At 38.1% G+C, this 17978-nt stretch overlaps 2 protein-coding genes and 1 long non-coding RNA gene across 5 annotated transcripts; 1 reads left to right on the top strand and 2 right to left on the bottom strand.

Moving 5' to 3' along the window:
• Positions 1-105: 105 nt before the first annotated feature.
• cdk5rap3 (CDK5 regulatory subunit associated protein 3) lies at positions 106-8781 on the bottom strand. 3 transcript variants are annotated; one of them, XM_034193549.1, is made up of 14 exons: positions 8621-8781; positions 8334-8379; positions 6671-6802; positions 6417-6517; positions 6202-6250; positions 5568-5746; positions 5283-5419; positions 4962-5106; positions 4577-4684; positions 3081-3156; positions 2894-2982; positions 1786-1991; positions 1397-1568; positions 106-254 (listed from the first exon to the last, which is right to left on the bottom strand). In XM_034193549.1, the coding sequence occupies exons 1-14, from the start codon at positions 8624-8626 to the stop codon at positions 189-191; spliced, it is 1512 nt and encodes a 503-aa protein (XP_034049440.1). In that variant the 5' UTR covers positions 8627-8781; the 3' UTR covers positions 106-188. The 3 variants fall into 3 exon arrangements, with proteins under 3 accessions (XP_034049440.1, XP_034049442.1, XP_034049443.1); XM_034193551.1 differs by having other exon boundaries at positions 3090-3156; XM_034193552.1 differs by having other exon boundaries at positions 8334-8396; positions 8621-8752.
• A 3928-nt stretch (positions 8782-12709) lies between these two features.
• prr15lb (proline rich 15 like b) lies at positions 12710-17599 on the top strand. Its single transcript, XM_034193555.1, has 2 exons — positions 12710-12864; positions 16580-17599. Exon 2 carries the CDS (start codon positions 16603-16605, stop codon positions 16942-16944), a length of 342 nt encoding a protein of 113 aa, XP_034049446.1. The 5' UTR covers positions 12710-12864; positions 16580-16602; the 3' UTR covers positions 16945-17599.
• LOC117530677 lies at positions 14967-16091 on the bottom strand. Its single transcript, XR_004566418.1, has 2 exons — positions 15728-16091; positions 14967-15694 (listed from the first exon to the last, which is right to left on the bottom strand). It is a non-coding gene; the product is annotated as an uncharacterized LOC117530677 (long non-coding RNA).
• Positions 17600-17978: the final 379 nt, after the last annotated feature.

Genomic DNA, 17978 nt, shown 5'->3' with positions numbered 1-17978 from the left:
TCGTCAATAACTGATTAAAAAAAAAAAATCCCCAAAACAAACAAGCCCCATGAATTTGAAGGGTGCAAATACAAATAACCACAGAAAATAGTTGACACACAATTCTTTATAATAAATATCAAGTTTATTTCTCCAGTATTCACACAGTGAGTTAGGTCATGACAAATATTTTTGGTGAATATCTTTGGCTATATATTAACTCCCATTAGGTTGACAGGCCTGTTGTGGTATCGCTTTGAAATGTCAGCTTCAATCTGCAGAAAGAAATAGGGAAAAAAGTCAGATGGACTAAAAACATAATGTAAGCTATTGCTATGTGCCTGGACCTGGTTGCATCATGTACCAGTTATTGTTCCTTGTAGTACCCTAACCTGTATTCAATATACAAACAGATGTAATCAGGATATTTCATCTCCTGATCTTTTAACTGGAAGACAACCACTCCTCCCTCTGAACTATGAACTGTGACGTGCTAAATAGCCACCAGTTCTTTTACAATGCTGTGCATATCAACTAGAAGCAGAACGGATGTACAGCTGGACAGGAACCTTCACAAGTCAGGGCCAATAGGTATGGTGCATCCGGAAAGTATTCACAAAGCTTCACTTCTTCCACATTTTATGCAACCTTATTCCAAAATGGATGAAATTAAAACATTTTTTTCCCTGAAGCACTGTGAATACTTTCCGGATGCACCGTACGTCAAATAATGTATTATTATTGATGTGTAATGACTGATGCCTCTTCTGTGCATGTTTAAAATAAATCGTGAACACAATTTACAAATAATCTGTAACTATATCATCATTAATACACTGTGTTTATACCACAATTTTAGATGTTTACATGTTCGGAGTGTCTATGAACACGTGACCAGACTGCAAATATGGAATACTCCCCATACACAAATCTCGCAAAATCTCCTATGATGTCATTTCTTCTCTCCATGGATACCTGCCATTTTTCAAGTGAACTGCAGAGTCAAGACAGTGTTATATATCTTGTGAATATTCTATAATATAACCAGTTATTTGGGTTAGAGGTCGGGTACAGGGAACGCTTCCAGCACGTAAGCTTGGAATTTGACTCATGTACTCTGAGAAAATGGACATTTACATACGGGACTCCTGCATTCCAGTCTTACAGATATGGGAGCCCCGTATGGCAATCAAGAAATGCTCCCCCATACGGTAACCTTGTTTTTGATGTTCACCACTGGGCTCATGTGCTTGGAGCATTTTTAGAAAGCAATACATTCTCGTATTCATAGTCATGGTCTTATATGTTTACTAATTTCTGAGGATGCTATACCATCAATAAAATTATATTAATTTCATTGCAACAGCTGGATATTTACTAACTTTGTGAATTTGGATAGCTTAAAATAGTTTATTACTAGTTTCTGGAGTTCGCGGATGCATCCAGCCAGCAGGTCAACACGAGGCTCTAGTGTGGATTGCTCCTCTAGTGCTTCCTTTCTCTTTTCAACCATTTTAGCACCCTTCAGCACCAGAATGTCTGACTGCTTAAGCTTCTGCCTCAGCACCTCCGACACACGTTCAACATACCTACATACAAAAAGACAAATATTAGATACACTGCATAAATAAAGCAAGCATCAGAATACTCATTCTCATCCACTTTTCCCCAAACTATTCAATTATATTTTTGCTAATTTGTCATTAACAGTAACACCAATTTTGCTGTGTTAATACTGTCAATTATAGTACTAACATTCTTTAACATTATTATGCTTAAAATCCTTCAGCAGTCCTGGGGACATACCGCGGTGATGCCTGGATCATGAAGAGGTGCTGCATTCGAAGAGAAGTGAGCCTGTCCAGAAGGTCACGCACCTCTGTCAGCATCTCCTGGATATGTTTGGCAGTTTGGCTTTGAATTACAGATGGGGCGAGCTGAAACTGGCTCATAGCTACTACATCTGCCTCTTCTCCCATCTCATTCATCCGCTGGGTTAAGAATACTTCCAGCTGCACCAACACATGAAAACATGGTGACAGTTGTTTAGGGTCATTTCATTTATTCATTTGCACCGATGCAGCTCCAAACACAATGAAATGAGAGAATAAAATAATAACTTTCTGCCAAGTCTATTCATTGCATATTACTCTTGAACTGTATTTAAAAAAATACTATCTGAGGGGAGATGAACCTAAATGAAAAAGTGGAGGGCATGTGTGTGGCTTCATTGATTGTGCAGGACAGGTCAGATCTACAATCGCACCCTCTTGAATGTGCACATTTTTGTCCATATATCAGGAGAGCTCGCTCTGTCCTGGGGGGTTCAGCTGAACTCTGTGGTGGAGGTGTCAGAGAGGAGGATGCTTAGGAAACTGCTCAGCATCTTGGACAACACCTCCCACCCCCTGCATGCCACACTGATGAAGAGCACCTTCAGCCATAGACTGAGACCACCGAAGTGAACCACAGAATGCCACAGGAGCTCTTTTCTACCTATGGCAATCAGACTGTATAATTCCTCCCCCTTCTGCAGGATGAATACATAATGAAGAGAGTTATTCAGCTATTCAGTTATGTGCAATACTGCCGAACATTTTGTGCAAATGTCTTCCAGTCATTTTGCATAAATTTGTTGTATTTATTGTACAAAAAACCCCCACATTGTTCACTGTTTCTGTACTCTGGCAAAATAATTTTCTTTGGGATAAATAAAGTTCATCTTATTTCATATGGATAGAGTGACAGATCTGGAGAAATATGCACTTTTAATGCAGCTGTAGTTAGAACAGATTATCAATTTATGCCTTTCAAATAACAGTAATTAACAGGTTTCAAACTGTGACTGTATTCTCATTGCATTAAACTTGTAATCCCAATGCCAATTAAAAACAATTGTACAATGAGTCTTTACCTCCATTAACTCATCAATGAACTGGTTGCGTGACTGAGAATTCTCCAACATAGTTAAACCATCCTCACCTCTTGCCACACCATCAAGACCTAGAAGATGAAACACATCTTTTGCATCACAAATTTCCATTACTGAGCACATGATGTGTTAAGCTACAAGCTTGATGGTGGCATTAAAAAGTAATTACAGTCTGTGCCTGCATCTACAATTTCAATTTCGATGGGAGGTACTTCACTGTCACCCCAGTCAATACCACTGGGGTCCTGGTGAGAAACAGAGAGAAAAATAAATAAATAAAATGGTAAGCCAAGAATGTATACTTGGTGTACGTATTCATATGTAATTTCTGACAAATATGTGAAATACAAATTAAGACAAAGTAGAGAATTTCAAATCTACTTTCAACTGGAATCAAAAATAACACAAAAAATATTTACCAGGGTACTATGCATAGGATGAATGGAGTCAGTCAGTGAATAAGTAAATGCTCTAGGAAATTTCCATCAGCAACTTAAATCAAATCAAACAAAAACCCTTCTGCTTATTCAGCTACGAAATTTTGGGTTCTGACAGATACAGATAAGGACCACTGAACATTATAATTTGGGCTATGTTAAGTATATTTTATCATGCAAAATAAAATAAAGGCAGACAGGCCTGAATTCACTTGTTGTTAAAGGCAGGGTCCAGTGCCACCACTGCACATGTGTCATTTCGGAGCTCAGTAGCTTGTCTGAGACAGACTCTCTTCACCCAAAGCGATCAAATGGATTAATGGGATTATTAACCATCAGATGACAAGGTAAAACCTCTTAGAAACCAGGCCGTTTTAAGCAGAAATGAGGCAATACTCCGTGACGCTTTGAAATGACCGATGCGCAGTGAACGCATCAGCTAGCAGCTCGTGTAGCTGCGGCACTCTGATCGTTTCTTCCGTCTTTTATGATGAAATAATGCTGAATCTATGTGGAAATGATTGTTGTACAAAAGCTTCAGATATCTGTGGCTGAGATAGATGACGACTGGAGTGCAGTTGTAAGCAGAAACGATGTGATAATCGGTGAACCGCGACTAATGACGCATGCGCAGTGAAGGCAGGGAAGACCGAATTTTAGGGGGGACCGTTTGGTCGGCGACACTGGGTGGCCACTGCTTGTTATAGCAACCTCATTGTAAAGTAAGTCATGGTACTGAGGTATAATCATACTATGTTGTGAATTACTTGCACATCTGTGAAGGTACTAGACATACATACACACACTTTGGAACAACAGACAGCCTTCTGGAGGCACAGCTTACAACAACATGACTATAATCAAAGTGTATCTTCAGCTTTGTCTCTCCTGACGTGCAGAAAATCATTAAGTACAAACTATGTCAAAGGTCCCCGTATGGTTGCACAACTGAAGATTTGCAAAGAATGGGGGAAAAAAATATTGACAATAGATTGTCTTTAGTACTCAACCAATTAGTTGCATTGTGAAAAAGATAAAAGTAAAACTCCATAATGTCTCGACTGTGCTGATTAGGCTGTATGCTCAATTTTGGAATAAAAGTGCTTACATCACTTTTCACATACTGTTCCAATTCAGGCTAGTAGACTGTTACACATGAATGTAGATCACAGATAAAACATACATATAAAGAGAAGCTGAATATTAAAGATACTGGCAGGTCACCTACCTCACTGGTAGTTTCCAGACTGATACCCCAGTCCACTCCATCCTCAACAGTGATGCCAAAGTTATCACTCTGTGCCTCTATTTCTTTGCCAGAGTCACCCCAGTCAATCTGATGCAAGTTTCAAAACACAACAGAAATCTAGCGGTGAGGAAATTACTTGTGATTGGCCATACTAAGAGGAATTTTTTGATCTATTGTGTAATGTCCAGATGTTACAACAGCAATCATATGTAACCTAAGCCTGCACCACAAAGTTCCAAACTGTCAGAATGGTTTCACTGTAACCTTGGCAAGTTCTGTAAAAGTACATGTAAATTTAAGAGGAAGCAAGATAAAATATTTTTTTCCTTTGGATAGAATACAGGTAATTTCTGTACAAACAAACCACGTCTTCTGTAGTTGTATCAGGAGGTGCTTCCGCTGGAACTGATTTCTCAACAGCTGTGGGGACGTTCCCTGTTCTCCATTCATAATATGTTGTGTTTCCCCTCTTCTGAACAAATGTCAGCATGGGCAGGATTGGCTTAGTCCTGTAAAAAAGGACTACATCTCAGGCATGGAAGAAAATAATATTTTATAAACACTGTATACACCATGAAAAGAAACATCTGACTTTTTGTGGTCTTATGATGCACAGTGGAACAGAGTTAAAAAAAAAAAAAGAGCTATGAAAAATGTTGATTTATTTTTTTTTTTTTTTACTCACCACTCGCACACAAATTTGGTGAACGTGCCATAAAGTTGGATTTGTTCCTCTAACTTTGCTGCATCTTCCCCTACTTTCTCAAGAACTGCTGGCAAGTCTGTTAGCAGAGCTTGCAGCTCATGAGACACATTTTCTCCCTGGAAAACGAGAAACTGTGAAAAATGTCTTCACAATCATCATGAAAGTTGATCTATATTAATTAAATACATAATTCTTGCTGATATGTTGTTTTACTGTGCGTGTGTGTCCTGAAGCACTCATTCCGGCATTAGTTCTTACACTTACTGCAATGCCGTACTGTTTGCAGGCAGCATAGTAACGTTCCCTCAGGTCTGTAGCTGAAGTCTGGCACTCCAGTTCCCGCCTGGTCAGGTCCTGCTGCAGCTGCTGAGCTTTGGCAATCTGCTTCCTCAACGCTGGGCCTTCATAACTCACATTACGAATCAACAAGCTCGCAACCTCCGCTGGGACATATAATACATAAATTGAATGGAGAATTATTTAACAATTCTGTAAATACTGTCTTCTGCATTTCAGAAAAGGTCCCAAGTCTTTCACTCTTTAGCACTACATTATGAAGTCCTGCTTTTCTAGATAACAAAAAGTGTAGCTTTAAATTCTCACATTTCAGTGCTTCAGTTTAAAAAAAGTTCTCTGCACCACAGTCAGTGTTATTACTTAACACAGCTTACCTTATACAAACAAGAAAGAACTGTGTAATGTCCTATATCAATGTCGATATAATATAATAAATACATAGCAATAAATAAGTGAAATGATCATAATGGTTCTAATTAATTTCACGTGAACACCTCATGAAAGCATTAGAATTCACAAAGCTTTAACTCTGGGTGAAGACAAAGTTAATTAATTTGCCATGTTGTGTAAAAGATGTTTCTTTTTTATGTACCACACTCACCCAGATAGACACTATCTCTCTCATAAAGGGTCACAATCTCCTGCCAGTCCTGCGACAAAAAAAAAAAAAAAAATAAAATACAAAAGATGTTTAGTATTTTGATAGCAGAAGAAAGAGTGACAACAACTCAAATCATTCAATTTGGTTTGTAATGCCAGTTAACCAAGTGATCTTGTGATCGATTGTGGCAAGATTACTCATTTCAATCATCTCACCTTCATCCTCTGAGATGAATATCTGCCGAAAATATTCTTAGATGAAGCCTCTGTTCCTTTCAGTATCTCCACTATCCTCAAGCAGTGAAAGTAGTGAATGTCTAGCACAGAAAAACACAAAGCAAGTCACATCATAAGTATTCATATTCACCTGAGGCTCAGTACAAAGGCTACATTGAGAGACTTTTTATTTCTCTCATCCTTAAATTCAACTAGTGATGATTTTGTTCAAGCAATAAACTGCCAGGACCCACAAGAGCCAGACAGAAGCTGTTTGATCTCTTCGTTCTCTGGCATGTCCTGGATAGCAGCATTGATCTTCTCTCTGATTGTCTTTACTGCACTCTGCCATTTCACATTACAGTGCCGTCGATCCAGCAGCCAGTCTGTGGAAAAATATGTGGAAAAAGTAAGTAATGTTTATTTATATAGCACCTTTCACAGACAAGGAAAGTCACAAGGTGCTTCACAAAAGACACACACAGATAAAAATTCTGAGAACAAAATACAATGTACATCACAATAAAATAATGCTGACACACACAGTGGTCATAAAACAACCCTCTCACTACTAAGGTTTGAATGCCTGGAGAAACAGATGGGTTTTAAGTTTGCTCTTAAAAACATCAACAGAGTCCAGCGAACGAAGAGACAAAGGGAGATCATTCCAGAGCCTCGGCGCAATGGCCTGGAAAGAGCGATCTCCTGGGGTCTTAAAGTGGGTATGACGGACCCTCAGAAGGTTCTGATCCACTGACCTCAGGCTCCGAGCAGGAGTGTAGAAACATAACAGGTCTCTAATGTAGGGGGGAGCCTGACCATGCAAAGCTCTAAAAGTCAACACTAAGATCTTAAAATGGAAACGCAACGACACTGGGAGTCAATGAAAAGACTTTAAAATAGGAGAAATATGAGTCCTTCTGTTTGAGCGAGACAGCAGCCTTGCTGCAGAATTTTTGACCTGCTGCAGACGGGACAGCTCCTTTTTGTTCAGACAGGAAAACAAACTATTGCAGTAGTCCACACGAGAAGATACAAACGCATGAATAATCAACTCAAGATCATCTTTTGAAACAATTGATCTGAGCTTGGAAATCTTCCTCAACTGGTAGAAACAGTTTTTGGTTAGCTGCTTGGAATGATGCTCAAATGACATTTCTTTATCAAAGATAACACCTAGGTTTCTCATTCTAGATTTTGTAGATGAGCTCAAAATACCTAAATACTGTTTAATCCCCGGAATGACATCATAGGGGGCAACCACCAGCACCTCGGTTTTATCAGAATTTAACTGCAGGGAATTTGCATCGAGCCATTGTTTTATTTTCTCAAGGCAGTTCAGTAGAGAGTCCAATTTCTGGATCTCAGAGGCTTTAAATTAGTAAATTTGGATGTCATTAACAAATAATAAGAAACATCAATGAACTCCTGGATAATCTTTCCCAAGGGGAAACATAGAGCAAAAACAAAATTGAGCCCAAAACAGAACCATGGGGTACACCACACGTCAAACTGGCAGAGTCAGAAATGATCTGATTTGCACTGACACTAAAGCTACGACCTGACAAGAGATGAACCACGCTAGAACGGTCCCTGACAAACCGACCAAATTGCGTAATCTTGTTTGCAGGATTTTATGATCGAGTGTCAAATGCGGAGGAGAGATCTAATAGGACTAGAACGGTGCATTTTCCACAATCCGCAGACATCAAAATATCACTAGATATTATTATTAAAATTATTAAAAACTGGGATTCATTATTATCATTATTACCAGTGATGGGTTTGACAGGATCAGATAGAGGGACAAGATAATACAAATTGACGAATTTAATGAAAACAGGATCCTTTGGAGATTAAACCTAAACACATAACAGGAAATTAAAATCCCATTATACGTAAAGGGATTTGTCTTACCCAAAAGTTTGCTGGTTTGGATATCAATGGGGAGATTTTGAATATTCTGGTGAAGAGAGAAGACTGTCAAAAATCATCAACGTAAAAGCTTTCCTTTATTCTCTTTTTACATGGACAAAACTGCCTTCTTGTACGTCTACTAATTTAGCTACAAATAACAGAAATAAAACAGGACTAAAAGCAGAGCACAGAACGCTATGTTTATTAACTAGGCGTTTATGAACTTTGCAATAGCTAGCTAGTTAGCTCGCTCAAAAACGGAGCAGCGAAACTTTGTTCCGTCTCACCTCCATCGTTGCTTCACGTTTTTAAAGCGAAAATCCTTCGAATATTTTATAGGCACATTTTGAATTCGTGCAAAACAGTGTAATATCCAGTACTCTTTTCGCCTTTTGGTTTTCACTGTTTATGACACGTTATAAAAGAGAGAACCAATAGAATAAAGCGATAGTATCCCCCTTGGAATAATTGACCAATGATATTTTGCTATGCTGCCAAATGCGGCTGATTGGTTTGTTTCTTAAACGGTGCAGAGCCCAAAGTATTTCAATAGAGGGCGATATTACCCTTGTGAAGTTTATCCACACAGTCAACGGGTTTAACCGAATTAATACGCATGCGCACATACTGGTCCATACGTATTTGGACGAGACAAATTTGGGTGTGAATGTAGTATCCAGTTTCCTAGCACATTTGAAAAACCTTGGAAATGCAATTAAAATGGCACTTAAATTAAGCGCGTGTCACTTTTTCCACATTTTGTTATGTGACAGCCTTATTCCAAAATGGACTAAATTATTATTTTTCCCTGAAAATTCTGCTCACAACACCCCCATAATGACAACATGAGAAAAGTTTTTTAATTTTTGCAAATTTATTAAAAATAAAAAGCTAAGAAATCAAAGGTGCATAAATATTCACACCCTTTGCTCAATAGTTTGTGGATGCACCTTTGGCAGCAGTTACAATCTCAAATCTTCTTGAATATGATGCCATCATATAGGCCTGATCGGTGGATTGTTGCAGAGATTATTGTCCTTCTGGAAGGTTCTCCTCTCTCCACAGAGGAATGCTGGAGCTCTGACAGAGTGACTATCAGGTTCTTGGTCACCTCCCTAAGGCCCTTCTCCCCCAATCGCTCAGATGGGTGGACAACTCTAGGAAGAGTCCTGGTGGATCTGAACTTATTCCATTTACAGATGATGGAGGCCACTGTGTTCACTGGGACTTTGAAAGCAACAAAAATGATTTTATACTCATCCCCAGATTTGTACCTTGAGATAATCCTGTCTCATAGGCCTACAGACTATTCCCTTGACTTCATGCTTGGTTTGTGCTCTGATATGCACTGTCAGCTGTGGGCCCTTATATGTAGACAGGTTTGTGCCTTTCCAAATCATGTCCAATCAACTGAATGTACCCCAGGTCGACTCCAGTTAACCTGTAGAAACATCTCAAGGATGATCAGTGGAAACAGGATGCACATGAGCTCAATTTTGAGCTTCATGGCAAAGGCTGTGAATATTTATTTATGTTAATTTTTTTTATTATTTTTAATAAATTTGAAACAATCTAAAAAACTTTTTTTTCACATTGTCATTATGGGATATTGTGTGCAGAATTTTGACAAAGAAAAAGAAAAAGAAGAATTTCATCCATGTTGGAATAAGGCTGTAACATAACAAAATTTAAAAAGTGAAGCGATGTGAAAACTTTGTGGATGCACTATATATACATATGTGTGTGTGTGTGTGTGTGTGTGTTTGTGGAGAGAGTGAAAGAGAAAATTAGAGTTAAAATATAATATTCATATAATGATATAATTATATCTAAGTTACTTTTATAATAATATGACATGTAGTTGTATTTTTGAGGAAACCTACAGCATGTTTAATTTTGTTTGTTTGTTTGCTCAATGATATGTTTATAGTTGTATTCACCTGTTCAGTCATGTTTAAAATGATATACTGTATTTCCATGTTTGTCATTAACTTGCAAGAGTCTGTAATGTAAACTGTGTGTTCCAGAGTGAGCTAAATGTAAAAAATGCAATGATTACAAAAAATATAACTTAGTGCTAAAATACCGTCGGCTGTATGAGCATTGTGTTCTTTATAATTTGCAATTGTTTAATTATTAACACCCTATTGTCTTACGTACAATTTGTACATGTTCAGTAAAGCCCCTCTATCAGTCAAAAACAATCAAAAACAATAATTCCATTTTAACAGTGCCTGTGTGTGTGTAAACATGAGCTTTAGACAAGAGCGGAAGTTGTGCAAATGAAGGAATATTTTTAGATCACCCTCTGTGCATTTGCTAGTCTATATGTGGCCCTGCGACAGACTGGCGTCCTGTCCACGGTGTACCACTGCCTCACGCTCTGACTGCTGGGATAGGCTCCAGCCCCCCGCTACTCTTAATTAGACTAAGCGGTTGAAGATGAGTGAGTGATGAGACAAATTTAACTCCATAGGAAGTTAGCTTTGAGTTAGCGGAAGTTAGTGTGCATGCTAACACCACCAAATGTCTTGTAAATAACTCCAGAGGTGTTATCGGGTTACAAAAACAGCGTTTTCAGTTTGTTGAAGTGTTTATTTCTCACTAGCTTTTACATAATATATGACAAAGAGGTGATATTTACACACAAACAAAACAGAATTTTACATCTAGCTAGGCCTACCAGCCTGTGATGCCACCATGCTTATGTCTGTGAAATGTCTTGGAAATAAATTGTGTTATTAGGTTCCAAAAATGCCATTTTCATTTTTAGGTGTTTATTTCTCGCTAGCTTCTACATAATATATGACAAAGAGGTTATATTTACACACAAACAAAACAGAATTTTCCAGCTAGCTACCAGCCTGTGACATCACCATGCTAATGTCTGCGAAATGTCTCGCAAATAAGTTCAGTGGCGTTATTAGGTTCTAAAAATGGCATTTTCAGTTTTAGAGGTGTTCATTTCTCACTGGCTTTTACATGAAAATTCAGTAAGGTATAGCTTATATACTATATTCCAATTCTAAGGTGGAACTATGCCAGTATACAAAAGTATATCTAAATATCTAAAAGGAAGAGTAAAATAGGAGAGTAGAAAAGAGTAGAGTAGAGCCACTTAGGAAGAAGTTTTGGGGAGACCAGCCACTGACATCATGGTGCAGCTCTACTCTGATTGGCTGTCACCCCCCAAACCCCCGCCGCCACCGCCGCTGCCACTCAAAAACAAAACGGAACAGATTGAAACAGAATGTGACTTTTTAACCTCTTAAAATAGGTCAAGGTTAGCCATGTTTGAACTTGTCCAAGGTCTGTGTCCCAAGAATGTTCCCTGTAAATTTGAAAACTGTGACAGTAATAGGACTGGACTTCTGGTGAGCACAGACAGATGGACAGACGAATGCAGATCCTTCGCAATACCCGATGGCCATATTTGATCACCTCGGGTAAGAACAACAACAACAATAATAATAATAATAAAAACAAAAAACATACATACAGTACATAGTGATGAACAGATAAAAACACTTCTTTTCAGGTCTCAAAGAAACTACGTGTTTTGTGCCTGTTTCTTTAAATGGGAAGGAGCTGCTTCCTTTCTCTCTCACCCTGTTCGTCAGACTGTAATCATGTCACACAGAGAGCAGATCAGCTCAGTGGTCATATCTTACAGCAAACAGGAGTTCAAATATGGCTTCGCAGGAAGTCTAAAGCGAACCTTTGCAGATGTGACTTTAGTTCATGACAGTGACATTCTTCCATGCAGTCAGATTTGTGAGACTTCAAGGATGTTGAAGAAACTGCACACATGCACAGTCTTTGACTTCTACAACCTCACTGTGATGCAGTGAGTCCACATCCAAAACTCGCTGTAACAAAAATAAGGTAAGACTTTAACCTTGACCCTGGGACGCAACGTGTTTCCAGCTGGACAAAAATGGCTCGACGTTGTCTGTGTGTTCCTCCCAAGTGGCCCAATTTGGTCATTTGAATGTGAACCAAACTTGCAAAGTAAAGCTTCCATTCACTGTCACATGCAAAACACGAGTAACCTTTTCTCCATCTCACTCACTCTGTCTCCATCTTAAAGTAATCAAAAAGAGCTCCAGCACAAAGACCACTTTCTTCTGCTTCCAAATTCCACATTAAAAACAGGACCGGATTTAAAGCAGAGCCGATAAAACATAATTTATTTACAACCGCAAAGCCGCTGTGCCTCTCAGGTTGACAACACCTTACTCTTTGCTGTGTGTAATCTCCATGTAGATTGGGCCGACCAGATGAAAGGTTTCCTGAAATCACATGGCGGTAACATTTGCACACTGGCACACTCAGCTGGGCGGGCTTTAGGTGTGCGTTTGAGGAGGGTGTGTGTTCTAGTGAAGCACAGAGGGAGAAGGTGAGAGAGTGAGGCAGAGGTAAAGAGATGCTGCACCTGTGCACGATCACCTGACTACAACTTTGAGCGAGGTTGAAGACGGCGCAGGCATGGAAAGGCAGTTTCTCATCTGAGACAATAGTCGTCAAAAAGGTGAGAAAACACCCCCGTCTACTTTAACGATATTCCTTATCTATAAAATAGCATTGCAAAATATGTTGTTACAATGTCACACTTTACTGTACTTCCACAAAACAAATAAATCATGAATTTAAAGCTTCTATGCATCTTTTATTCTCATTCTTAGTACAGCATTTTAAAGAGAAAGTGGTTTTTCTGATGCAAATATTATAAACACCAAGTGATGAACATCTAAAGGCCTGTGAGTGACTTCATTAAATTTGTTGTCATGGATCAGTGGGGTAGCAGGCAAACAAAAAAAAACAACAAAAAAACAAAAAATGGTGAAATCTGACACTCTCACGGATGTCCGACTCAATTATGAGGCCCACAAAGTGGCTCGGCTAACTGACCTTGTACAATCCTGTCTCAAGCTCAAAGAATTTAAAGGTGGTTATTGATTTCCGCATGTGGTCACGTAGTCTTCCCGAGGATTTACTGAGCTGCTCACACACACACACACGCCTCATAGTAACTTATTAAAAAGAACTATGGAGGGCCTCCTTTGCGTCAACAAGGCCTTTTGTCTCAAAGGTCATATCCAAGTCAAACATGGCATACTCAAAGAAGTATCTGTTTGTATTTAGTCCCATTTTCTTGTTACCGCAGAACATGGTGTGAAAGTGCTGCTCTCTATATATAATTATTTCCGCATAAACGCCTTCTTGAAAGTCAACAATCCTGCGTGCACTTGCCATAAAAAGTTAAACACACCATGGGCTTTTATGTTTTTATTTCTTTATGACATCACATCATAAAGTCAAATAATAAAAAAATAAATATATAAATGTCAGGTTTCTTTGGACAGAACAATTTTACAAAATGAAGCTTATTTTATCTCAAAGTGAAAACAAATCTTGACAAGATCGAGGTTACAACACAGAAAAAAGTTTGGTGTTAAGTGAACTCTGTCAAAGTTCATTTAACACTTTTGCAGCTCCATATTTTCAGAGTTAAATGATCACTATTCAAAAAGTTGAACATTCTAAAATGAACAATATCCAAATAGTTAAACATATGCTTCACATTTTTAACTCCCAACTGTGTAATTTTCAACACTGCATAGAGTACTTTTTTTGGCTAATGATTGAGTGGATATAATGACAAAGGCGCCATGGTAAGTTTGAACCCAAAACCCTATGATACAACAGTGCTTTCATAGCATCACCACTGAAACTTAGCATGTATTGAGTCATGGACAGAGATAAAATTACACCTGCAAAAAGTTAAATAACACCTAATGTGATCAATGATGAGAAATAACATTTTCGAAGGTTCAACAACTAGTGTTAAAATATCACTTAAAGATTTAAATAAAATTTACATTTTTTTTGTATAAAGTTCATTAAAAAACAACAATTTGACATGATCAAAAATAAAAACAAACGCCCCAAGAAAGGGCAAGTACTTCTTATAAGCACTGTAAAATCTGTAAATGTTTAACATTTGGACCAAGAAGCTGCAGCAAGTAGAGAGCTGTCTGAAAAAAGACTTTAAACAAAGATGTGTACGCAACATTTGCAATGCTTGTAGGCACTGACTGCAGTTCTGATAAGCGTGAGGAGTGTTTTTGCAAAGGGCATGTGCTTCATATTTGCATGGTTAGTACATGATGAAACCACCACATCAAAGGAGGTTTCGCCCGAGCTTTTACCTTATTTTTGGTGACACTCACCTAAATACTGGTAGTATTTGGAATTTATTCCTATTTCAAAAATGAATATTGATCTAAACATACTCTTATAATTAGATATTTTTGAGACCTTCTGCACAATCTCTATGCCTCCATGGTGGTGCTTTTTTTGCCATGAGGATGTTTTGATGCTACTTTCCACACACACAGTAGATACTGCATGTTTAATTTTAAGCATAAATCTTCATTAATGTTACTGGAGCTCATTAGCTTGTGCTCATTTATATTAATAAAATTATGCTATCTTTGTTGATGCTATGAATCATTTCCTAGATTATTTTAGCAAAATGGTTGCCAGGCGACACTGAGAGAAGGATCACAGTATTTGGGCTGAATATACCGACTGTTGTTGCAGCCTGTCTGATTTTGTGATGCTGACAATAGGATCTAGTTTACTTTGCTATTATATAACAGGTTGTTGAGCTTCTGTGTTTTTTTCTGTGTTCATATCAGATCACATGGGAGGGACAGAGGATACTCTTCATTAATTTATCAGCCGAGTTCAAGTGTCAGGTGTTTCTCCCCCCATTAGGTTACACCTTCTAATCATGGAAATGTGCCACGGATTAGAAGATGCCACACATAAGCACCGTCTGCTTTTGAAGGATCACTGTGATAGGTGCACAGAAGAGAAAGAGATGCATAGAACCTTTGTGGTATTCATGTTTTAAAATAAGTGCTACCTGCTGATTTATTGCAGTGATGTCACATTAAAAGCCTTGAATCCAAAATAACATCAGCCTAAGTAAGTACAATCCAGGTACTGTTCAAATACTTTAGTAGTAAAATTACAGCTGTGGTTATGTTATAGAGGTAACATTATTTATCTTTTAGGAAAGATAATACAGGTCACCTTGTCTCTTAAAACACCAAATCAAAGTTCACAACTAAAAATAACCCATAGCCATAACGTGATAGAGCCTTAAAATTAGGACACTTGGAAGAGTGTATATCTCCACAAGGCCTCAGCAGATAAATCCGCCAGATATGGATCAAAATATGTCTATGGACACCCATCTTTGATCCTGTTCAAGACACCATCACTGATTGACTGTAGTTTGTAATTGCTGGGTGTGTCCTGATATTTATTTGTGATCACTCATCTTTGATCTTAAACTTTGACCGTGATCACACAGCATTGACCTTGATCTTTGACCCTAATCACTTACATTAGCTCATGTTCACATACTTTGATCTTAATTGCTTAATTTATATTCTGACTGCTGAACTTTGATCTTATTTTCTGGCTTTTGAATCTGCACCTAATCTTTAATCCCAGCTGCTGACCTTTGATCCTGATCACTGATAGAGAATATTCTACTTTGATCCTGAATCAAGGATCTTTGTAATTATCAACGACGGAATTGGAATAAAAGCCAAGCAAGAAGTATCAAAATCAGCACCTAGAGCTGAAATAGCACTAAAATTTAATTGGTCTTCCTGAGCCCACACTCCACCCTTCCACTGACCCTTACTAACATTTGTTTATTAGATTTATGTAATCCTGCTAACAACTCAACCATCCAATCAACAAACAAATGATGGCTATCATATAACTAATTAAATATTACTTACTTCTGTGCTTGTGACATATGTTACAGAATTCTACAGCAAGCCATTTGAAACCTAAATTTAGCTAAAAGCAGAATAATTTGTATCATAAATTATGGGACATTTTGCATGAACCTCCCACTGTATTTAACTGTTACGTGTGGATAAAAATGTTTTTACACAATATGACCTCTAAACAAAACAGCCTTTTCATTAAGGCAATTCATATATGTCAATGAGATGGCAAACCATGCTTTGTAAGAGCACTAAAGAATACTTAGAAACATGACTCAATAACTTCAACTGTTGATGAGTCATTTTCCTTAAATGCATTGGTTCCATCTGGAATGTTTATCGTCTTGCCTTTAATGCAAACACCACTGCACGTGCAGGAACATTGTATATCTGAGGATCTGAGGCCTACACATGCTCTGTGCCCTTCAGGCCTGCCAGTATCTGTCGATGCCATGGCTGAACCAAGCTGGTGGAAGCTGACCTTCAGCCGCAAGAAGAAATCTGAAGCTAAGGTGCTCTACGAGATCCCAGCCGAACATGGCAGCAACACTGGGCACAAAGAGCCTTCAAGCCACAGTTCCCCTCCAGATCATATGGACAGCCAGTTAAGTGCAAGACTGGAGAAAATTGTGGATAAATCTGCAACGAAAGGCCGCCATGTCAAAGTGTCCCACTCTGGTCGCTTCAAGGAGAAGAAAAAAGTCCGTGCCACGCTGGCGGAGAACCCTAGCCTGTACGCTGAGCATACGCTCAGTGACGAGAACCACAAAACCAACAAACAGACTGAAACATAGTGCACATGCTGCTGTGACAAAGTACTTGATCACAAAGGTGTCATATGTCAGTCACGCACAGGAAAGGCTAGAAAATAACAAAAAGAGGTATACCAGCAACAACAATATCGACATAATGGACATGCAAGGTGGATAAACATTGGTCACTATGATTTTAGCACCACACCCAGGCAGATAATGGACTCTAACTCACACCAGTGCAAACAGGCGATAACAGAAGACAGCCATTAGACATTTACAGAAGCAGAACAGGAAAACAAGAAGATATGTTCAAAAACGATCAGTGAAAAACAAGTTAAATATACATATCAATAAATAAATAAACAACACTATGACTGTGTAAATGTAATTTTAAGTTTTTATTTTATATAGTTTGGAATGAAAAGTTTTTTTAATGTCTGAATTAGCAGACAGTTAAAAAAAATAAAATCACTTTTTTTCTGTAACATTTTTTATGAACAAAGCAAGTCCACACTTGATTTTGATTTTTTTTTTTTAAGTACACTTGGATTTGTCACCGATAAGGCAAGTTAATATCTGCTGTATAAACATTCTTTTTCTGCATTCTTCAAGCCTTTTTGTTTTGTTTTTAATAAATGGAATATGTGTTATAAACTGGTCCCTTTTATTTTTCTCCACTCCGCATATAAACGCAGATTGTAGTCAGCTATCTTAAAATGGAGGTAATTCTACTTTTCACTCCCAACACACCATAATCGTAGTGACATCACTGGTTCATCCGACTATGTTTGTTATTTCATCTAAGCCTGTGTTGGTTTTGTTGTCATGGTGCTTGCAACCAGATACTGACATCTGATACCTAATGGTTGGCTTCATCACTGAGAAATGAGTTGTGTATGCATTTGAACTGGTTAAAGCACCAAGAAAAGTGCTTTAATCATTTATATTGTTTAGATTTTAATCTTTTAATTGTATAATTAATTGCTGCTTTGGTGATCCTTGAATGTATTTTCCCGTTGTTGCACGGTGATTTAACACTGAGACACAAACGATATATATGTAAATAAAACTCA

This window comes from Thalassophryne amazonica, chromosome 18 (assembly GCF_902500255.1).
Source record: "Thalassophryne amazonica chromosome 18, fThaAma1.1, whole genome shotgun sequence".
Classification (NCBI taxonomy): Eukaryota; Metazoa; Chordata; class Actinopteri; order Batrachoidiformes; family Batrachoididae; genus Thalassophryne; species Thalassophryne amazonica.
Note: the sequence above shows the minus strand (reverse complement) of the source record. Positions and strands in the feature narration are given on the sequence as shown.